Source organism: Mytilus galloprovincialis, chromosome 5, assembly GCF_965363235.1.
Source record: "Mytilus galloprovincialis chromosome 5, xbMytGall1.hap1.1, whole genome shotgun sequence".
Taxonomy (NCBI): Eukaryota; Metazoa; Mollusca; class Bivalvia; order Mytilida; family Mytilidae; genus Mytilus; species Mytilus galloprovincialis.
This window is the reverse complement of record NC_134842.1, coordinates 32,617,333-32,642,464: the sequence shown is the minus strand read 5'-3', so window position 1 is coordinate 32,642,464 and position 25,132 is coordinate 32,617,333. Positions and strand designations below refer to the sequence as shown.

The 25,132-nt window shown below is 31.7% G+C and overlaps 1 protein-coding gene across 2 annotated transcripts in view; it reads left to right on the top strand.

The window, feature by feature from the left end:
* LOC143075629 (transient receptor potential cation channel subfamily M member 8-like) overlaps positions 1-21,250 on the top strand; it is a 76,115-nt gene extending 54,865 nt beyond the window's left edge. For both annotated transcript variants that reach the window (XM_076251116.1, XM_076251117.1), the window contains exons 19-26: positions 3,661-3,792; positions 4,286-4,531; positions 6,446-6,620; positions 7,867-8,032; positions 9,528-9,703; positions 13,835-13,967; positions 14,312-14,483; positions 18,631-21,250. In XM_076251116.1, the coding sequence (XP_076107231.1) occupies positions 3,661-3,792; positions 4,286-4,531; positions 6,446-6,620; positions 7,867-8,032; positions 9,528-9,703; positions 13,835-13,967; positions 14,312-14,483; positions 18,631-19,287 (1,857 nt within the window). In that variant the 3' untranslated portion in view covers positions 19,288-21,250. The remainder of the gene's footprint in view (positions 1-3,660; positions 3,793-4,285; positions 4,532-6,445; positions 6,621-7,866; positions 8,033-9,527; positions 9,704-13,834; positions 13,968-14,311; positions 14,484-18,630) is intronic.
* The last annotated feature ends 3,882 nt before the right edge of the window (positions 21,251-25,132 follow it).

The following is a 25,132-nucleotide window of genomic DNA, read 5'->3' as shown; positions in this document are numbered from 1 at the left end:
AGTCTTTATTTAAATAAGAGTTTAAGTTTGAAATAGATTTGGACGATATATTCAAAGTTGTGTCATCTGCATATAATTCAGACTCTGTGTGTTCTAATTTAAACATCACTACTTCAGTTTAATGTAACGGTTGACGCCTAATAAAACTTTCAAACCCGCTGCATTTGTTTGCACCTGACATAAGTTAGGAACCTATTGTTCAGTGGTTGTAGTTTATAGAATGATAAAGTTTTCTAAGTTTTCTCGTTTCTCTTTTATCATATAGATTAGACTTGTTTTTCCTATTTGAATTATTTTACACTAGTAATTTTGAGGCCCCTTTGAGCTTGATGTTTGTCGTGAGACAAGGTTTTCATATTAACGGCCGTTCTTTGAAATATACTGGTTTACCTTTTACTAATTGTGACTTTGATTGAGAGTTGTCTCATTAACACTCATACCACATCTGTTTATATTAATGGTATATAAATAAAGGCAACAGTAGTATACCGCTGTTCAAAACTCATAAATCCATGGACAAAAAATAAAATCAGGGTAACAAACTAAAACTGAGGGAAACGCATTAAATATAAGAGGAGAACAACGACACAACATTAAAATGTAACACACACAGAAACGGACTAAGCATTGGACAAAATCCTATGAGAATAACAAATATAACATCAAAACCAAATACATGAATTTGGGATAGATAAGTACCGTGACACGTCTTATAGTAATGTGAATTCACATTCAAAAATAAGAGAAAATATAACAATGGCCATATTCCTGACTTGGTACAGGACATTTTAAAAGGAAAATATGGTGTGTTGAACCTGGTTTTGTGACATGCCAAACCTCCCTTTTTTATGGCCAAGTGAAATATAACATTAAAATTACAACACAACATTACATGACTACAATATAAATAAATAGGAGAACACAATTCACAAAGAAACACACGAATAATAGCTAACAAAAGGCAACAAGGTATCATATAATTGAACTAGTATTTCGTAATTTCATTTAATCCAGCGAAATAAAATCACTGCAACATTCCTTGAAATTGAAGTTGTTTTGCAATATTTCTAAGTACATGAAATAAACGTGAATACATACATGCAAAATTCGTAGCAATGCATCCACTAGTACAAATATAGGACTTTTCATAATCCAACGGGTCCATTAAGCACTATCTGAAGCAATATTACAAATCTCTAATGTTACTAGACTTTCATACATAAATTAAATACAGAAGTTCATTTTCCCCTGAGGTGCACATGTTGGACATTGCAATCACAAACACTAATTGGTGACCTGGCATGGAAATTTCATTGAGTAATACGATAGTGTTATTAACTGCCTGTGTCTGTATTGGCCCTGATTCGAGGTTATTCGATATGAGCATCACTGATGAGTCTGATGTAGACGAAACGCGCGTCTGGCGTACTAAATTATAATCCTGGTACCTTTGATAACTATATTATCTGTATTGAACCTGAGACTTGAAAATCCGAAGTCCACTACAGCTGATAGATAATTTTAAACAGGGTCAATACAGAAACAGCCAGTTCATAACACTTTCATCAAATGAATTTGATTATTTTAATTAGAAAATAAATTAAGAAACTTACCGTAAAGAGGATACAGAATTTCATATCCGAACTTGTCTTTTAACATTTTTATAAAGAATATCCCTCCCGATAGTGGTTAGTATCATACCATAAAATATATGAGAAGAACATAACCCGTATCATGCCAAAGACGGGTTTAAGACTAAATGTGTTTAACGATGCAAAGACATGAAAAAAGGAATCAATAATAAAACCAAAACATGCAATAATTAATGACCTGACAATCATGACAATAGTATTGTAGCTTTATCCTTTCCGAATAAGTCTGTTTAAAGGTTAAGATTGCCAGTCGTCTCTTGTTTATCAATGCGTTGAACTTGTTACCTTCTATCTTAAAAATATAAAAGATGGATAGAAACTAAAATAAGATCCACAAGTGAGACAAATAGAGGAAATAAACCTACAACTTTCAATTGGAATTATAGCCCTTTATGACGATTTTCACCATATGTTTTGGGGTTTTGCCTTATATGACAAATTATAACAGAAATTTTTTAGTCATGATTACTATTTCATCTACAATGTTTGAGAATGTCTTTTGTTGAATATGCATATAGGCCAAGGTGAGTGACACATGCTCTTAAGAGCCTCTAGTCATATGTTCAAATAGAACATTCAAAAAACTTAATGTACAGGTTGCCAGTGTATACAAGGAGGATATAGTTCTTTTACACTTAATATTTTTTTTAGAACATCTTTTTGTGCAAGAATTCCAACAAGGATGATATATAGGTATTATATGCTATTCAAAATCAGGTAGCACATTTGTTTTTTTCGGATTTGAAATATTTGAAATTGGTATTTCAATTAAAGTGCGTTGGATTTCTGTTTGTTTTTTATTATTTTGTATGTGTTTTTCATAGATGTATTTGATATTTTTTATGCTGTTAACCTTTTTTTGCATACGTTTTTCAGTTGATGTATTTGATGCTTCTAATGCTGTTTTCATATTTTACCGATGTTTTGCAGTTGTTTATTGAATCATTCGGATTCTAATCCTAATTTTGTATTTGTATTTTGGTTTATGCTTTTTGTTTTTATGCTGTTTTTATATTTTGCAGATGTTTTTAGTTGATATATGTAATTTTTTTTATGTATTTGATGTTTTTGATTCTACTAACATACCGTAGTCGACCATGTGTAGAACTCACTTACTATTCCTTTCCAAGCCCCCCACCCCCCCCCCCCCCCAAAAAAAAGGAAAAAGTCTAGTTCAATGTGAAAAGCCTATGATATGGTCTTTATTCCATTACATCTTGTTGAAAAATATATGTATAATCAAATGATTTAATATCATGAACAATGATCTGATTGACCTGTTATCATGTAATTAACATTTATAATTTATTAAGGCAAAATTTATAATAAGTAGGGATCCCTTTTGATGTCAATAACTATCCTAGCTGGTCCAAGCTGAAATACTGCTCATATATTATAAAAGAAATACTTGCAATGTTATGAAAAAAAAAGAAAAAAAGAGATCAAACTGTTATCTTAATTGATTCGCAGTAATTGAAATTTTATAACTCTTAATCCTATATTTCTTGTTATTGACTTTAAACACTAAGTCTGGTTACGTTTATAAGCAGGGGCAAATTTATGAAAATAAGCGTCTTAAGCAGATTAAATCACTTATCGATTGAATACCAACTAAAATGTTTGATAAAGCCTTTATTCCTATTCTTTTATATGAGATTGAAACTTGGGAAAATGAAAAACTTGATACAATTTAGCGAGTGCATAAGTCGGAAGCTATAATCTCAATCTAAAACACTCGAATCCAAATTTATGGTTTATGGAAATTTATGCCAAACTACTTGTAATGAACTTTCGGTGCCACTTTCTTGGTAACTCAAATGAAAATAAATAAGCTTGAATTCTTTAGAGGCTATTATATATTAATTGTACTAATTATGGTAATGGAAATATATAGATGTCTTTTTATTAAGAAATATGTAATGATTGTTTTGTATTAAATGTTTTTTTATTATCCGGCAATGTTTTGATGTTTTAGTTGTTATTTACATATTTTGTGTTTGTTTTTCAGTTGATGTATTTGGTTTTTCTGATGCTATTTACATATTTTGTACTAGTGGAGTTTCGGATATGTGAAGTTACACGTATAGAAGGCGTGTGTATTGTTTGGATATCTACATTTATTATAGACAATGCATACACAGTAAGTTATTCCACATAAAACTTGTTTTCACTTTTGGATGTCAATTATATCAAGTAAGAAGTCAGGTAAATTCAAAGTCGACTGAATTAGTTAGCAATAGTAGCTAGATTATGACAACTGAATGCAAGAAGTATTTCAGATCACACAACTTTCCTCATTGTAAGAATCCAAGTCTAAATTCAAAGTAATTGAGATAAAGTAGAAAACAAATTATAAAATTCTGGTTTTGATAAATTATACAAAATGTAACAATGCATTTTCCGCAAAAAAAGCAAATCTTCTAAAGTCATTCACAGATATTTGGTCAAATTAAACAATCTATTTATGTTGATTACACATTCGTATAGCATTTATTTTTTTTGCATAATTTTAGATTATTATATATACATGTTTTCTATGAAAAACTGGCAGGTACCATGCAAGCCTGTAAAACTAGTAAATATTCTATGAAGATTTTTGTTTATTGTTATTAAGAGATTTCTGTTTGTTTCAGTTTCTGGCATTTCCATCCCCAACACTTAAGTGTACCATCAGAGACTGGTTTGGACTGTTAAAGTTTCTAGACATAGGAAACTGTATATTAGCTATTATAGGATTTATCATGCATGCAGAAGGAACTAAAGCTATGGAGGCAAAATCTATATTTTGTATAAATGCGGTTGTATTTTACATAAAGGTGTTGGAAATTTATACAGTAAACAGTCGATTAGGACCTAAAATGGTGATGATTAAAAAAATGGTATGTGACATTGTAAATTGATTTAGTTGATATGATTCAAAGAAGAGTTATGGTTCTGTGGATTCAGTATCATTCCTAGGAAACCAATTTTCATTGATTTTGTGTTTGTAGGTGAACCACAAATTAATGTTTTGACGAGACATAAGTTTGATATAGACTGATATGGAAACCTTGGAAAAACCACGAAATCAATTATCAATGTAAATACGATTTTCCTTCAAACAGGTACCTTTTACCACTAATCTTTACGAATCCTCAGTATGCATCATTAAAAAGCAACGTAGTGAAAAATATAACACAAACCTACAAAAAGTCATCACATTGTCTTCAATGGTTAACAGATTCAATAAAATCACCGGATATATAGAACAAGGATATTATATTATCTTACATTCTATAGATTTATAGGGATAGGATTGGTTAATCGACAACACGTGGTGACTATGTATATTTCGTATAGAGTGTCCTGAATAATACATGGTTAGTTACCATACAGGGTTAGCAACCATATGGGGTTAGTAAGGAGTTACTTCCGTTTCAAAACATAAAAGATGCCACAACCCTTTATAAAAATAAACACGATGTTGAGGAGAAATTTGAAAGAAATCAATTGACGATGAAAGTTTGAAATAAATTCATAAAACATAATTAAAGCTAACAAGTTGTTACTGTTGGCATAACGGAGTTACTTCCTTTTCAAAACATACAAAAAAGAAATCTGAAAGGATTCAACAGACAAAGAAATCAATACGTGTAATACACGATTGAAATAAATTCATACAACAAAATTAAAGCTAAAAATTTGTTATGGTTGGCTTTGTTTTCTGCATACACAAATAGAAGTATAGGATCTTCTTACTAAATATTGAAGACTTGATCACTTTGATAGGCCACTAGTCAAGTTACTGACCCCATATATCTCATGTTAGGTCAATAACACACCATGTAACTAATAATACAACACTAAAAGATAGTTTATATAAGCATGATCATGATGATATAACTTGCAATTTAAAAAAAAATAGTGGATAAAGTTCACCGATTTCCATGAAATACATAGAAATTGATATCCCATGAATAGTAGTAATCCAAAATACATATAAACATGCTTTGATTTACATAACCATGAGTTGTATGCAGTGAAAATTGATAGTAGCTATAAACAGTTTCAAATATGTATCTTTTTGTCATGCCTGAGGCACATCGTACAAAATGCAAAATATAGCTCTTAGTTATAGTTTCAGGAAGAAGAAGAGTTTGATTAAAGTGATGAACAGATACTATAAGCATAGGTCAAATAGTACTGTGTTTATGTACATGTATTGATTATTAAGTGTATATGCCAATCTTTCTTGGTTCAACTGATCCTGATATCATTTTATTATCCAGTGGTCAGCATTTTGTCCATTTCCAAGATTCTATTAACCAAATGACAACTATATCGGGTATATAAAATGATTTAAGGTGAACTTTCGAAAAGGTTCATCTGACCATGATCTCATTTTTATGCTTCATTTGTCAACATTTAGATTTTTGGTGTTTATATCAGTTTCTCGGATACTTAAAGAAATAGCTCATATGTATAAAATGATGTACAGGAGTACAAAGTCAACATAATGCTTAGGTGACTAAGTCTATGTATTGAAGATTTTTAAGGTAAAAATATCTGTCTGACCGGCTTCATCTTACGGGATTTGTTTTGTTTTTTAATACCTGCAGTGAGGTCTTCATTTAGAATACTTTCTAATCGAGATTCAACCATGATCGGGAAAGCAGTCTTTAAATAGTCATGTTTGTATAAGCAGCATTTTATATTAGTACATTGTACTTCATGATATATCACAAAACAGTTACACTTTTCAAGTAATAGAAATATCGTAGTATTACATGTCTATTTTTTTAAACTTTTTTCAGATGTTGGAATTAGTGATGTTTATTTTAGTGTTGACTATATTCTTGTTAGCTTATGGAGTAGCTAGTCAAGGATTAATGCATCTACAGAGAAAATCTGAATGGCAGATCCTTAAAGATGTTGTTTACTTCCCATACTGGCAGTTGTACGGAGAGTTGTCTTTAGAGGAAATACAGGGTATTTTAATTAGTACAATTATACTGTAGATAGCAATGACATCAGAACATCTATCTGAGCTTTATATTTTAGACGGATGAAGACCTAAATGCTTTATAATTTTTATGATTTAGGTGTCAATCTCTTTGAAATGTCTTATGCTTCAAAGTTTCTGTCTGTTTTATGTCCATAGTTCTTGACCTCATGTTAAAAGGAACCTGCACTTAAACACTATTTAAATTGTTATGAGACTGGTTTTTGAAAAGTGCTACACGTAAGACTGCAATGGTTTGAATTAACATATTGAACAGTGGAATGGACTGTACAGTAGTATTTGACTATCTGAGGTTCGACTCATCTCGGGTCAAGTTTGTCTCAATACATTTAATTGTATTAAATAATTATTATTAGATTAGTGTAAACAAGATATTTTGAAGATTGTGCCTGTTTTGATAAGATTGTTTATGTAAACTTGATTCTATCATTGGCACTACTACCACATCGTCATATATTTATATCAATATTGTTATGTACATAATGACATTTGAGCACAAGGCTCAGTTTCGAAACGTACAATTATAATATCAATATACAAATATTTACAAAGTCGCCGCTATAAATTATAGAACGAGCAAGTTATGTAAGATTACGGAAGAGTGTTTTTTTTAAAGTGGTCTGTATTGACTTAATCCTTTCAATTAATGATATTAATGCATTGTGTTAAGTGAATTTGTTTTTAAAATAAGCTTTAAGTCCCTCTTAAACGATCAACAAATGTGCAATTACCGGTCACCACAGACATGTCCTTTTGTACACACATGTATATTAAAAGAGCTTTAATCAATTACGAAAATGATTGTTTTTGTTTGTCAGTTTCATCGAGGGAATCTTTTTTCAACATATTTCGATTTTGTTAACATTCGAACTTCGAGACATAGGGTTAATTTACAAACAAAATTTAATTTATACAATACTTTGAATCGACTGCGTTCGACTCAATCGAAATTAAAATGCATTGATTAAACAATTTTTTTTCCTGGACATAATAATTACTACGAACCATCCTAGTTTTCGACACAATGGATAACGACAAAGACATGTTCGACTGAACATTCTAACTTTGTGTTTTGTGGTCGATTAGAAAACATCAGGCACCTTTTAATAGAATGCTAAAAATACATTTACATTATGGCACAAACGAATGACACTGCAAGGTTATTCCATATACCAGGCATATGTACAACATAATTAGTTATGTTTATTATAGATGATGACCACTGTGAGTATTTAAATAGGACTGATAAGGTTAATAAGACTGATATGTATGATGAATCGTACTGTAGACAGTACCATGGGCTTGTTCCTGTATTCTTAGCAGCCTATTTGATGATTGGAAATATACTGTTGCTTAACTTGCTGATAGCTATTTTCAGGTAATTTATATTGATAGCTAAGCCTGTTTGTAGAGGGCACAGTCCTTTCTCTATTATCTGTTTCCCAATTCAATTTTTACTTTTATTAGGACACTCTACTCTGCTTATAAGCTGACCTAGACTAAGACTTTCATCAATTCCAAAAACATCAAAATACGCATGTTCTGGAGCAAATATATACACATTTGTTATCGTTTATAGTTAAAAGCATCCCTGCCACCAACAAGTGATTCCAGAAATTTATTTTAGCGATTTTGAATCTGTTCTTAGTTATGATTCGTCTACCCTATATACCACTTTGCCTCTCAATCTTCACAAGGAAAAAATTCACACAACTCATTAAATGGGCCTTTAAAAAGTCAGAATGCCAATATATATAATCGAACAACAAACAAAAGAACTATGTGAGTTGGGTCTGCTTTATTACTATAACTGCCGCAAGATTTTTACTAGATAACATTTCTATTATCTATGGAGAGTCCGTATTTCGTAAAGTTATTGGAATTCTCAAAGTGACTCACTGTGCACCACATATTGCGGAACTGTTTCGACATGTCTATTTATAATTTACTAAAACCATCAAAGACCTATCGAAACACTATCAAATTATAGATTTTTAGATAATGATGATATATGGACCCTATTAATGACGACTTCAGCATTGGTGGCCTTCGACTGTTGTCTGCTCTATGGTCGGGTTGTTGTCGCTTTGACACATTCCCTATTTCCTTTCTCGATTTTATTTTACACTAGAGGGGTTTATATTGCCCCAACTGATTTTGAATAAACTTATGCTTACAATGAACACTGTAATTTCCTGGATCCCGATATCTATATCTTTAACGGGAAGGTTAGTACGTTTCTGTGTGTGTTACATTTTAATGTTGTGTCGTTGTTCTCCCTATTATATTTAATTCGTTTCCCTCAGTTTTAGTTTGTTACCCCGATTTTGTTTTTTTGTCCATGGATTTATGAGTTTTGAACAGCGGTATACTACTGTTGCCTTTATTTAATACCGAAATGTATGATGAAAGAGTTGACTTTTCATTTCCTATTGTTAATTATCCGTTTTTAGATGGTTACGTTCCCCTGTCACCATCTTATGGTATTTATATATCCCAACTAGCACGGTTGGCTTATTCTTGCATCGGACTCAGACTTCTTTAAAATCGAGTTTTCTATACGTATTGATGTGTGTATCTTTATTCTACTTTGGAAAGAGGCCTATATATAGGTATAGGGGATGGTCGAAATTTCAAATAACAAGTTTAACCTACCGTTTTTTATTGCACCTGTTCCAAATCAGTCTTTTGTTAGTCTTGTATGTTTTCAATTTTAGTTCACAAATTCTTATTAAGGAACCAACTGAGGCCCAACTCCGCTATTGGATTTTCCCGATGCGTTGACAACCCACTGGATGCATTAGTATGTAATCGAACAGAATGATCGAGTATCAGATGATCGATTTTAATATTTACATTGTATTTGCTTTCAGTAATGTATTTCATGAAGTTCAGGTCAATTCGAACAGAATTTGGAAGTATCAGATGTACTTACTGGTAATGGAATTTGATACAAAGGCTTACCTGGTACCACCACTCAGTATTTTTATACATATCTATCTGATTTTTAAATGGGTCTTCAGACACACCTGCTGCAGAAAATCTAAAGGTGTGTATGTTGTAAAGTTGATAAGACAACGCAGTTACAAAAAAGTTATAATTTACATAAAGTCTTATCCAGTGCTTTATTACATCGACGGGCTAAGGTTTGTGCTTCTATTAACATTTGAATTTATATACATTTGAAAAACCATAAAAAAACATTTGATTTTAAAGTCCAATTTATATTAAAAAAAGTTAAATTGTAAAATCATAATGAAAACGAAAAATAAAGCATGAATAATATTGTGCATTAACTCGTTAAAAAATTGTTTACCTTTGCAATTTGATTAGCCGTCAGAAGCTAGGATAGTTCTAACATTTTGTTTTTCATTTTTTCAGAAGGTAAGCTATGGACTGGTAATATATAATATAATATTATGCGGTATTTGGTTCATTATCCTTATTTTTATATTCATATTCCGTCATAAAATTGCATATCAACAATACTATGGTCACTATGGTGCATGACACATCTTCATGAATTGATTTACCTTCATACAAAATATCAAAGCTGCAGTTAAGCCTATATCAAAAGACAAACGTTACAGTTCTAGAAAAAAAGAATCATTAAATTGACCTTGAGGTCAAAGTTCAAGGTCAAAAGTCACTATTCATGGTAGTAACACAACCTTTTGAGCTGAGCTACCCTTATACCATATATCAATAGCCTACATAAAAAGACAAAAATGTTACAACCAGAACCTGATCTGAACTGATGGACTTACAGACAGACTAAACCCAAAGGTCCATGATAAGGTTTTGTTTATTTTGAATGACTGACAGAACAAACTCCCTTTCACCATACTTTTTTCATCAATTTTAGTACTGATTTATGACATTTTATCTATTAAATGGTATTTTAAGTCAATTTTCCAAATTTTGCCACTTTACTTCAATTATCAGTATAAGGTATAGACAATAAACGGGGTAAGAAATGTATGTTCATATTATGCTGAAACAATGCTTAAAGAGTAAATACCTTCAAAATGCTTGTATTTAAAAAAAATCTATTGGGTGTTTTTTTTTGTACAGGGTGACATAATTTGCATAATTGGCTCCTACAGAAGTGCTTATTTTCATCAAAATGTGTTATTTTTCCCCGTTCACAGATTGTAACTGAAAGTAAAGCACACATCCAATTATTATTATATGAAACAAATGTACTTTTTATAATTATGTAGAAAAAAAATGTTTTTACTGTAAAAAATAAAAAAATTGCCATGAAATTAGTGTTTTATTGGAAAATTGAGAAATTCATCATAAGAGGGGGTAACTCATGGTGTATCATCTCCCTTATTTACCAAGAAGGTGGTCATAATACTTTCATAATTTGCTGAGGACACCCCAATCTTATAAAATTATAAATATTGTAGAAATCTATTGGGGTTTGTTTTTTTAACGAAACATCCTTATCCACCTTAAATAAGCTGACCCGACATTTAAAATCCCACAGTAGGTTCAAAAACATTTTTTCGAACTTTCAATCGAAAGAACACCACAATAACTTATATATTTATAAGCTTCTCGACACGATATGAACCCCTGTACTACGCTCAGTTTTCAAAATGCATCATTTGGGTTTCAATGAGAATATATTTGCCTAAATGCCTTGTAAACTCCTTTGAAAGTCAACACCTCATATGGAAGAAAGAAATACATGAAAGGTGTAAGCTGGCAGATATATTTCAACATATTATAAACGAGTAAATTGGTATACTTATGTCTGTACTTTGAAATATGCAGCTGGTTTGTTTCTCTAAAAAAACAGCTATACATTGGGTATTATGTAATTTCAGGGACTTTTGTTTTATCTAACCTTTTAGTAAACGTTTTAATTTTTATTTTACTCGAAATAATTTGAAATTGAGAGGTTTTCTTTTATATTCCCTCTGAACAGATTTTTGTAAGTAATTGTATATTGAGCAATTACAGACTGCACATTTCTGTGGCTTTTACTATAGTATTACTAATTTTGACATAGTTAGATTTATATTAGACTGTTTCATTCTGCCTGGTTTTGTCACTCTGTAACTTTCGTATCACTGCTTTTGGACATTAAAATATATACATATATATTGTTATCACCAAAGTCTATATAAACTAGAGGTACTTACGTGTTTCAGCGGAGACACAGTGTAAGAGCACAACTATACACGGTAAAAATGTTAACACACCAGAATTGTTGGTGATGAGCAAAATGTATTGAGTTTTTGTGCTTGTTTGTGTGATGGTTCTTTTCACCATGGCCTTTTTATTTCAATTTAAGAATTTGAAAATCATATTTTGATTTCTCACCTGTCTTTCATGCCTTTTGATAACAATGCTTGACAATATAATCGATTGTTTGCTGAAATTTTATGTTATCGGCAATTAGAAAATTCCCCCCCTTGAACGAACTACCCGATATGTAATAGACAAGAACAGGACTTGATATTCGAAAATATCAGGAAATGTCGATATGTATCAATGCAGCCACGTCACATAATAAAGTCCATTTTCGTTAACGTTATCGATGAAAATACAAGCGTTTTCTTCATACAACCACACAACTGTCCCAACGTTTTGTTGGCGTAAAATGAAGTTTTATCACCTATTCGTTTGAATTCAAATTGCGATAAAAAGAATAATATCATGTTATTTGTATACTGGTTTTATCAGCTCCCTCTGATAAGTCAGTAGAAAAAACAAAAATGCGATTATTCTTTACGTACCAGTGTGCATAAAAACTGTTACACTTTCTTTTGGAAGAAAATGTTTAAAATATTCAACACTACAAATATTTTAATAATGTTTGCTTATTAACCTAAATATGTAACTGCTTTAGAAACGAATATAACTAGCACAGTTTGTCAATATTGAGTGCTTCCATATTTTTATTTGCTTTCAATATATAAATTTTACAATTTGTAATCTATAATCTGAAGAAGGGATGATGTATGTATGCTATAGTTAAATTATTCACTAAGGAGTTTTATTCAAAAAAAATATTTTACTTAAGTGTGTAATTAGTTATAATTTTGAGTGTGATCAATTATAATCATGCATAAAATAGGTCAGAACATTATAAATTAAAAAAACTATTGTAGACTTTTATTGTTGCGAGTAACTTGAACTGATTTGTTCTTGCCTTTCAATAAAGATATAACGCGAGATATATATTGAATTCTCTAAGGATAGTTGTGGGCAATTTTGATCGTGATAAGCTTTGAAGTTAATTAGGGGAACATTTCCGAAAAAGTGAAAAGTTAACAGACGACAAGTGATTAAAGTTACTGATACTGGTCCAAAGGAGAAAGCAAATTGTAATTCATTTTATTTTCAGGTCGCTAATACGGTTCTTGCCCTTCTAAATATTTTCAGCTGCTTGTAAAAGAACAACTATCTAACCACTTGAGGGAAAGTAGGGATATAGTTACGATACTGCTGTCAGATCATAAAAGAAGGCATATTTTGGTATTAATATTAATTCACTAATAGGGTGTTTGCACAGAAAAAACATATTTATTCGAAAGACAGTGGTTGGCCTGATACGGGTTTTGTTCTTCTCATATATTTTATGATGGCAAAATACTAAACCCATAACGGGAGGAAATATGCGTGATTTTCATATGATGAAGACATACGTTTTCAATCAATCTAATTGAGGTCTGGCACTGGCATATCAGTAACTGTTAGTAGTCCTTTGTTAATTTCTGTATCATTGTCATTTGGCTTAATTTCGTTTGTTACCTATTGTGACAACGGACCCGGACTTGTTTTAAACTGAATTTTACTGTGCGTATGGCTGTGTGTTTGTTAAATCTACATTAGGTAGAGGGGAGGGTTGATATTTCACACAAAAATTTAACACCGCCGCATTTTTATGCCTTTCTCTAAACCTTTGTTAGTCTTGTATCATTTTCAATTATGCTTATCTATATGTTTTGGAGTTTAGTATGACGTCCATTGTCACTGAACTTGTACACATTTATGACTAGGGGCCAGCTATAATCTGCCGCAGGGTGCGGGATTTTCTCGCTTTGTTGAGGGCTCGTTGGTGGCCATCAGTTTTGTGTTTTACTCTTTGGTCGGGTTGTTGTATTTTTGGCACATCCTCATATCCATTCTCAACTTACATTGTAACCAATTGTATTTTCAGGTCGTCAATACGGTTCTCGCCATTTAGAATATTTACAGCTTTTTGAGAAGGAACAATTATCTACCTACTTGAGGAAAAAGAAAGCTGAAGCTAAAAGTTCTACAGATATTAGTATCCTTAGTATGCAGAAAAGGTAAAGATCAATATTCCTGTTGTGTTTTATTTGATATTAAACACACAACTGTGCCGTGCTACACAATAAAAATGTCGTTGCTTCAATGACTGGTCTACACATCACATACATAAAATGTAAGAATTTTAAGATAAATTATCGCTTTTCAATTTTAAAACAACTAAAAAAGAATATAGTATTCAAATTAAAATCAATGATTTACGAATTTGTTTGCTTTTGAAGCTGGTTAACTGATATCTATCAAAAGAGAGGCAACATATACCAAAGGGATAGTCAAACTATGTGATGTTACTTTTCATTGTCAAAACTATGTGATCTGAATTTATCAACTATATATGTTACAGAATTGATGAGTTGTACAAGATGATAAAAGAAGAATTTGTAGATGATGAACCAGCAACAGTAGACCGGGAAACCTCCAGGGCAGGATTTGAAACGTTATACAGACCTAACACAGTAGGGGAGGCTACTATTCATAGACACATATCTAAAAAAGGATCTTTGAAGGATACTGTGGTAATAATTTTGAAATTTAATGGTAAAGCAAGTTATATGATGAATCAATCACTGTTAAAATTTCATTTCGTTACAAATGTTGATATAAAATTGATTTTAATGTTTAAGTGGTGTTTATTTTTAATCAAGCATCATCTGTTAATAGACAAGATGAGCTGAGTTGGTTTAAGTTAAAAAAAAAACAACTTAAAGGGAAAGGAAAATAACTGACAATCAGAGAAAGGACAAGGTACGATAAGGCCCGTTTTTGGCCCCCCTTTTTTCTCATTTTCTTAAATTTATTTTGGAAAGCTACTTATCACGTTAAAATATCCCCTTAGGTTTGAAGTTTGTTTGGATGAACTTCAAAAATCATTAATTTCAGAAAATGGGTGAGATAAGGGGGTTTAAGGGCATCAAAAATGTCAAAAGGGGGAAAAATAACGATTTTTGGCTATTTTTTCTTAAAAAATTCATAGGGTGCGCCTACGTGACCCAGACATACTTACGGCGATTTAGACAGCAATAAAGGGCTGCGCTTTAGCGCATGATACGCCCGTTGCTCTTTTAACTTGTCTTTTATGCTTTAAATGAATTTATATGATCAACTAGAAATATATATATACAATTCAAAAGGGATGTTACATTAATATATTCACCAAAGTTTCATAAAATCCCCCTTTTTTAAGTATAAAATTTCATTACTTAAGAAAACGTAAAATCTAAAATTTATAAAAATGGAAAGGGAGCTTATGTCAATAGATATAAACAATTTATCAAAGTTGCATAAAATTTTGTGAAAGTGTCAGTTATTGTCCCAAAATTGAAAAATCCCCCCTTTTTTAAGCATAAAAATTCATAACACGGAAATGTAAAATCTGAAATTTATAAAAATTGAAAGGGAGCTTACATCAATAGATATAAACAATTCACCAAAGTTTCATGGACATTGGTGAAAGCCTTTTTGAGTTATTGTCCGAAGTGTTGAAAATCCCCCCTTTTTTTATGAAAAAAGCCCCATAAGTCCAAAACTTAAAATCTGAAATTTATAAAAATTGAAAGGGAGCTAAGCTTCATGGACATTGGTGAAAGCCTTTTTGAGTTATTGTCCGAAGTGTTGAAAATCCACCTTTTTTTATGAATAAAGCCCCTTAAATCCAAAACTTACAATCTGAAATTTATAAAAATTGAAAGGGAGCTTACATCATAAATATAAACAATTCACCAAAGTTTCATGGACATTGGTGGAAGCCTTTTTGAGTAATTGTCCGAAGTGTTGAAAATCCCCCCTTTTAAGCTCACCTGGCCCGAAGGGCCAAGTGAGCTTTTCCCATCACTTTGCGTCCGTCGTCCGTCGTCCGTCGTCGTCCGTCGTCGTTGTTAACTTTTACAAAAATCTCTCCTCTGAAACTACTGGGCCAAATTAAACCAAACTTGGCCACAATCATGATTGGGGTATCTAGTTTAAATAAAGTGTCCGGTGATCCGGCCAACCAACCAAGATAGCCGCCATGGCTAAAAATAGAACATAGGGGTGAAATGCAGTTTTTGGCTTATAACTCAAAAACAAAAGCATTTAGAGCAAATCTGATTGGGTAATATTGTTCATCAGGTCAAGATCTATCTGCCCTGAAATTTTCAGATGAATCGGACATTCCGTTGTTGGGTTGCTGCCCCTGAAATGGTAATTTTAAGGAAATTTTGCTGTTTTTGGTTATTATCTTGAATATTATTATAGATAGAGATAAACTGTAAACAGTAATAATGTTCAGCAAAGTAAGATCTACAAATAAGTCAACTAGACCAAAATGGTCAGTTGACCACTTTAGGAGTTATTGCCCTTTATAGTAAATTTTTAACCATTTTTCGTAAATCTTAGTAATCTATTAGAAAAAACTTCTTCTCTGAAACTACTGGGCCAAATTTAACCAAACATGGCCATAATCATCATTGGGGTATCTAGTTTAAAAAATGTGTCCGGTGACCCGGCCAACTAACCAAGATTGCCGCCATGGCTAAAAATAGAACATGGGGGTAAAATGCAGTTTTTTGCTTATAACTCAAAAAAAAAGCATTTAGAGCAAATCTGATTGGGTAATATTGTTCATCAGGTCAAGATCTATCTGCCCTGAAATTTTCAGATGAATCGAACATTTCGTTGTTGGGTTGCTGCCCCTGAAATGGTAATTTTAAGGAAATTTTTCTGTTTTTGGTTATTATCTTGAATATTATTATAGATAGAGATAAACTGTAAACAGCAATAATGTTCAGCAAAGTAAGATCTACAAATAAGTCAACATGACCAAAATGGTCAGTTGACCACTTTAGGAGTTATTGCCCTTTATAGTCAATTTTTAACCATTTTTCGTAAATCTTAGTAATCTTTTAGAAAAATCTTCTCCTCTGAAACTACTGGGCCAAATTTTAACCAAACTTAGCCATAATCATCATTGGGGTATCTTGTTAAAAAAATGTGTCCGGTAACTCGGCCAACAAACCAAGATGGCCGCCATGGCTAAAAATAGAACATGGGGGTAAAATGCAGTTTTTGGCTTATAACTCAAAAACCAAAGCATTAAGAGTAAATCTGACAGGATCAGGTCACGATCTATCTGCCCTGGAATTTTCAGATGAATCGGATAATCGGTTGTTAGGTTGCTGCCCCTGAATTGGTAATTTTGAGGAAATTTTGCTGTTTTTTTGTTATTATCTTGAATATTATTATAGATAGAGATAAACTGTAAACAGCAATAATGTACAGCAAAGTAAGAACTAAAAATAAGTCAGTATGACCAAAATAGTCAATTGACCCCCTAAGGAGTTATTGCCCTTCATAGTCAATTTTTAACAATTTTCTTAAAATTTGAAGATTTTCAATAACATTTTCCACAGAAAGTACTGTTATAGATAGAGATAATTGTAAGCAGCAAGAATGTTTAGTAAAGTAAGATCTACAAACACATCACCATCACCAAAACACAATTTTGTCATGAATCCATCTGTGTCCATTGTTTAATATTCACATAGACCAAGGTGAGCGACACAGGCTCTTTAGAGCCTCTAGTTTATGAACAAAGCCCAATAAATCCAAAACTTAAAATCTGAAATTAAAAAAAATTGAAAGGGAGCTTACATCATAAATATAAACAATTCACCAAAGTTTCATGGACATCGGTGAAAGCCTTTTTGAGTTATTGTCCGAAGTGTTGAAAATCCCCCTTTTTTATGAATAAAGCCCCATAAATCCAAAACTTAAAATCTGAAATTTATAAAAATTGAAAGGGAGCTGACGTCAATAGATATAAACAATTCACTAAAGTTTCATGGAAATTGGTGAAAGTGTTTTTGAGTTATTGTCCGAAGTGTGGACGACGGACGGACGGACAACGGTATACCATCATACGTCCCGTCTAAAAGACGGGCGTATAAAAACAATTCTCATGACATTGGAATAAAAATAATCCTGGCTCACGTAGGCGCAGGCACTTAAAAAACTAAATATTTGCTGTAAAAAATTACCTGAAAAATTAATAATAATTACAAGAATCGAATAATAACAGAAATTTAACCCCTCTAACCTTACCCAGTTGCGAAAATTAGTGGTTTTGAAATTCATCCAAACAAACGTCAAACCCAAGGGAATGTTTTAACATAATAAGTAGCTTTCCAAAACAGAATTTGAAAAATGAGAAAATAGGGGGGGGGGGAAACAGGCCTTATTGTACCTTGTCCTTTGCAAATAAAGTAATACTATTGTATTATATAAAAGACTTGATAGATTCCCTTTCAAATTTGTTTGATGCAGTTAAATTGGTTGATTGCTGCTTGCTTAACATCCAGTGGTCAATTCATTTCATTCAGAACATGGAGGATCTAGAATTTACAATTCATCAAGAACTTTAAGCAAGTTACGAAAAAATCTTCACATGTATCCTAAGTTTTATTCATGGCTTGGGAGTTAAAAATCTGTATATTTTTATGCATTATTTTATTTGTTTTCATGTGAAATTGTTTTATCACAAAGTAACGTATTTATACGCACTATTGATAGTAGAATGATAAATGAAAAAACTATTTCTTTGAACGATCCCAAAAAAGTACATTTTCCATGGGGTTTATAGATTATTTGTATAAACTCCCAAGTCACTTGTCAATATTTTTTATTTAGCCAATACACACAAAGGAGGAAAACGAAAAAGAAAAGAAACCAAGAAAAAAGAAAAAGAAGAAGGCTAAAGATGATGACATCAAATTACTGCAAGCTAAAGATGATGAAGACAATTTATTTAGGGCTAAATATAACAAAGATAAATTGTTTAAGGCTAGAGATGATGAAGACATATTGTCGAAAGCTGAAGATGACGAAGACAAACTGTTCAAAGCTAAAGAAAACGAAGACAAATTGTTTAAAATTAAAGATAAGGACAAATTGCTAAACATAGACAAAGACATTGGGAAACCAGAAGCAGAGAAAAAAGTTGCGGATTTGTTGGAAGAAAACGGATCGGAGGATGAGTATGCTATGGCTCCTTCTTCATTAACTATTTCTCCGAGACGCAAATCACCGACAAAAAAGTGGACAACGGACTCTGATAGTGATGATGAGAAACCCACAAGATCGCTACGTATGAACATCCAACATGACTCAGATGATAATTCTGATTTGAACAATTTTGATCAATTCAAAAAGACGAGACGAAGTAAAAGGAGTAGAAGTCGACCAACAGATTCTTTTTCAGAGGAAGATCTAAAATACAGAGGATTAAAAATCCGCCAAAAGTTGAGAAAGAAAAGGTCGCGTAAAAATGACAGTGACTCTCACTAATGGTGCCAAACTTTTATTTGTGCTGATGGCCCTAGTATGGTAATGATATTGTTACAGGCAGTTTCAATTATTTTATAATAATCAAGACGGTTTACTATAAATAAAATGTTTTTGATACTTATTTATTAATTTTGATTATTGTTGATTTAAAAAAATAATTTTTAACATTTTCTATATTTTGAGCAAATATACTAAAAAGACGATGTTGTAGAGTGAAATGTTATTAGTGTAATACATGTATTATGTAGTTGGAGATTTTAGATGATATTAATAACTTTTTTTTACAATTAATATAGAAATCACACATATACATGTAGTAATATAAAATTGCTTTTTTAGATTAGTTTAACGATTTCAAATGATCATTTTGCAAAGAAAGATGTAATTTGATAAAAAAAAATCACCCATCATAGTAAGTTCACCCGTTGAGGTTTTAATTATGGTAGTTTACCACGATGTTTTAGTGAATTAGTTCATATTTACATTATGATACTAAATTTGTATGATCAAATACCAATTTGACGTTTATCTGAACATTGACAGAAGGATTTACTACATACACATTTTTGTATTATAAATACACACGGTATGGTGTTAGTTACTGCCATTCGTCTTCGTCTTCACTTTAATTTCAGAATTAAAAACAAAATGTAAACGATATAAATTTGTTTGACATCTTGCCGCTACCTGGAAATTCGAGAAAATCATTTGCAAAATTTTACAGTTGTTATGCTCCTCTGAAAATTGAGACATGTTTTATGATACGTTCATATGTTGATTCCATTTTTGTGTGTTGTGATACTTTCAGGTGTGTATTTTATTTTCATATTTTTGTGATACTTTCATGTGTAAATGACCTTATTATTTTTTTTTAAGATTTCATTTTTTTTTAAAACAAATGTATTTAAAAGGCATTTGTTTAGGGGCCAGCTGAAGGACGCCTCCGGGTGCGGGAATTTCTCGCTACATTGAAGACCTGTTGGTGACCCTCTGCTGTTGTTTTTTATTTGGTCGGGTTGTTGTCTCTTTGACACATTCCCCATTTCCATTCTCAATTTTATATAATTTAGTGCTCAGATGCTCCATTTATTTTTCAATATGAAATTTTTAAACAATATATCATGTATTGTTATATATGATATTTTATAAAAGTGGCTCATTAGGAAATCAGAGTATTTGTTTAAATTACATTCCGTCAGTAGTAATAGTTTTATAATGTTGTTAAGCTCACTGTGATACAATTCAAAAATAATTTCTACATTCTGTCCTATTTCTGTATGACATATCCCCCCCCTACTTTTTCAACGCGTATTCGTTTGTACATTTGTGGATACAATATTTTCAATTCAAAATTTGGAAACAATTGTGCAGGAAATTCACTTCTGATATAATGAATGCTAGTTTTTATTATTGTCTAGTCTGAATTGTTTGCATTCACGATAATCCCACAGTAATTTCTGAATATACAGTTATATCGTTTAGATTCCAGACAGATATATTTAATAGTAACCTTTACAATAGTTTGATGCTATTAAATGTTTTACTTCATTTGGAAAGAATAGTTCCAGTATACAGTAAAGACATGGGCAAATTTGGCTCTTTTGATAAGCATTTTTTACAATCAGTCAAATTCATATAATAGGTCGTTTGGCAGTGATACAAAGTAATGCTATATATATATATATATATATATATTTACTCATAGATTAAAAAGTTTTAAATTCAACACATACACAAAATTGTTCTGTTATTCACTTTTATTTATATCCATAAATGACATACCATAATGTTTATTGTAATATACCTGTTTGCTATTACTTGTTATTTTGACATTCTTATATTAACGTTCATATCAATTTTTGTATGAATTGTTGCAAGAACTATTTTATAAATCATACATTACTCAGTTGTTATAAACACATGATCCGTCCATATTTTTAATAAAATGAAGTAAAATATGTGAGTCTTTTATTATTTCTGCATGAGAATTCAAGACCATATGTGTTTTTCATGCATGCTTGCATGTGTTATTCATGTTATTGTTGGATATGGTGTGTTAAATCAGGATGCGTAAAAACATCAAACGCAATTAGAGTTACACTAGTCTGTTAATCCGACCTTTTACTTTGGTTCATACCAGAACGTACGAACACCAAAAGTTGTTTCATTTGAAATTTAAAAATGTTTTGGAAGCATAGAGCACATATCTAGATGTAGGAGAGGCTAGATTAGAGTTACATTGTTTCTGAATTTTTGTAAATTTGTTCGTGCACTTTTTCTTTGTCTTTTAAAAACAGGCGTATTATGTAAAGTCCTCAGGTACTTGTTTATACTTTTCTATTAATGATATATTTATTCTGCATTCCATGTGTTTCTATAATCAGTATTTTGTTACCCAATTCCTATATCTTTCACCAAATTTCTTTATGCTATTTCACCCATAATTTTCATTCTTTCTATCTTAATTAATTTCTATCTCTCTTCAGGATTGATTTTATCATTATCTTTTTTTCTATAATTACAATTTACCTAATCGTGGTATGTACAGTGTCCGGCTAGGATCGTGGTTTTTCGAGTGTGACCACTTATTTTTCGGGTGATATGATCAAAAATGTTAACAAACAGACTTCCTTTTACGATATTCCTTTTACGATAATCACGGGCTTGTATTTCTTATTAAGATTTCCTTGATAGAGGATTGTTACTCACAAGAAAGCTATTAAACCAAGATTTTCAATAGGTGAAGTTGAAATCATCCCTTCGTAAATTTTACGAACGCCATCACGAGTTGGCTGACCATTATGGAATAAACGTTTCACAGATGATATCGGATATGTTCCTTATGTCGTAACTACAATACCCTTCCTTTTTTACGAATGTGACTTACCGAATTAGACTATTTACCGAATTTGTAATAACATAAGCAACACGACGGGTGCCACATGTGGAGCAGGATCTGCTTACCCTTCCAGAACACCTGAGATCACCCCCAGTTGTTGGTAGGATTCGTGTTGCTTAGTCTTTAGTTTTCTATGTTGTGTTTTCTGAACTATTATTTGTCTGTTTGTCTTTTTATTTTTAGCCATAACGTTGTCAGTTTGTTGTCGATCTACGAGTTTGACTCTCCCTCTGGTGTCTTTTGTCCCTCTTTTCTGACAAGACGTTATATAGAAGTTTAATATACAATGATATACACGTTGTGTTAGTATTTGAGATCATAAAACTATCAATGTGACATTATTTTGTTTGTTAAAAATAAAGTTAAATGTAGCCTTACAATGCTTATTACATCTAATGAATTGAACTATTCATTTTTTATTGTCATTATATATATTTATGAAATTAAATTCAAATTGTATTGTCAATGAGAATAAAGCCGGATATAGGAAGATGTGGTACGCGTGCCAATGATATAACTTTCCATCCAAGTCACAATTTATAAAAGTAAACCATTATAGGTCAAGATACAGTCTTCAACACGGAACCTTGCAATTGGCTCACACCAAACAGCAAGCTATAAAGGGCCCCAACAAATTTAATGGTCCAATTTAATGTGTGTATGTTTTGGATATTAATGATTTTATTGTGTGGCAGCAGGAAGCAGACCTCGTTTAGTAGAATATTTTTTATTACATAGAATTTTTCTGAATCTTTTCTGCTGTCCAGTAAGTGTCTTACTCCGTTTTTTAATTAAAAGCTGCGCCTGTAGATTTTTCAAAGGATACAATCCATTCTCTTATGGTTGTGGCGTATTATCTATTTTTTGTTAGATATACATTACTTGTATCACACTGCACGATGTGTGATCCGAAAATCTTCGTTAATTGTATATAGTTAGCAAGCTTATAATTTGATACAACAGACACGCTCTTTGTCTTCTTAAGACTCACCAGTGACGTCCTGATCAAAAGAGTTAGAAAGCCAAAACAAGAACAAAGTCGAAAATCATTGAGGACCCAAAATTTCAAATCGTTGTGCCAAATATGGCTAAGGTAATCCATGCCTGGGATAAAAAAATCCTTAATATTTCGAATAATTCATACTTTTGAAAACAGTAAATTTTCATCTGCTTATCCAGCATCATAAGACAATTAACAGCCTTGACATTGGCTTCTCGTCTGGACATTGATGACCTTCAAAGTTTACGACGATGTACATTTCGTGTTCAAAATACTAGCCCAACGATTCCCGTACTTTTAATTTAACATAATGAGAGTGTTGACCATAAGACAAATACATTAGTTTTAACAACTTGTGAGAATGAGATGTCGCTTGATATCAACTCTCGTTATTTTATTCAAATTGTAATTATAAAATCTCCAGAGGCTGGTTTATTTTAATATTGAATTTAAATAACTCGAGTTGATATCAAGAGATATCCATTATCACTTGCTATGAAACCTATAAATAATTCTCAAAAAAAATGATGAAAAACTAAAGGGAGGTTATCTTAACTTACTAATATATAAACCAGTCACCAAAGTTTCGTGAAAAATTTTCATAGCACTTTATAAATATTGTCAAAAAACTTTAAAATGACCCCTTTTTAGCTCAACTAACCGTAATGGGTCAAGTCAACTTTTCTCATCACTTGGCTTTCGGCATTGTACGTCTTCGTCGTCCGTTAACTTTACAAAAATATTTTTCTCTGAATTAAAAGTTCATTATGAATACAGATAACTGCAAACAGCAAGAATGTTCAGTTATGTAAAACTACAAGCAAGTCACCATCACCAAAACAGAAAATTTTGTCATGATATCAATTCGTTTCATTAATATTAAAAAGTTTTCTTTATTTATTATGCACTGCAGCACATAGACCAAGGTGAGCGACACAGGCTATTTAGATCCTCTAGTTTGTTGAATAAAATCAAAATAACTCGGAAACGTAAAATCTAAAGTTTATAGAATTCGAGAGGGAGGATACCTCAATATATATCAACAATTCACCAAATTTTCATATTAATTGGTTACAGCGTTTTTTAGTTCCTTTCTAACATGCTGACGATGGACGGACGACAATTTCTGAGTTGCTCTCGAAACAACCGGACAATAATAAACACTTACTTTTTTGGGTAAATACAAGGAAATTGTTGATCAAAACATGTTTCAAAATAAGTTGGGTAGTCATGAAAAAAACCTCACCTAATTAAGAATTAGCAGTTATTGACCTTCTGGCATGTTTTTTCACTTGAAAAGCCCGAACTTCACTAGAAAAAATGGACCGATTCACTCGAAAAACCACTATCCTAGCTGGACACAATACATACCGTGGTAATAGTTATCAAAAGTACCAGGATTATAATTTTATACGCCAGACGCGCGTTTCGTCTACATAAGACTCATCAGTGACGCTCAGATCAAAATAGTTAAAAAGCCAAACAAATACAAAGTTGAAGAGCATTGAGGACTCAAAATTCCAAAAAGTTGTGACAAATATGGCTAAGGTAATCTACTCCTGGGGTAAGAAAATCCTTAGTTTTTCGAAAAATTCAAAGTTTTTATACAGAAAATCTAACATTATCTCGGTCTCCCTCCTCGTGTGATAATGTTAAAGAAATTATACAATATCAATTTCATTGTAATAGCACGATATAGTCACAGTACATTACCCATGGTCTAAGACAATCACATGTGTACGCAAGATTTAAATAATCATGGACGCTAATGAAGTGAGATATTATGAATGTCGTGACAACGGTTTTGTATAATAAATACAAATCCTTCACATGCCTAAAAATGTAAAAAATAAAATGGTAAACGTGACCAAACTTAACATTCATCATTTAAAAGAGACGAAATGCGACCTGTGCTTCCTAAATATCTGTTCAAATTGTTCCCTCCT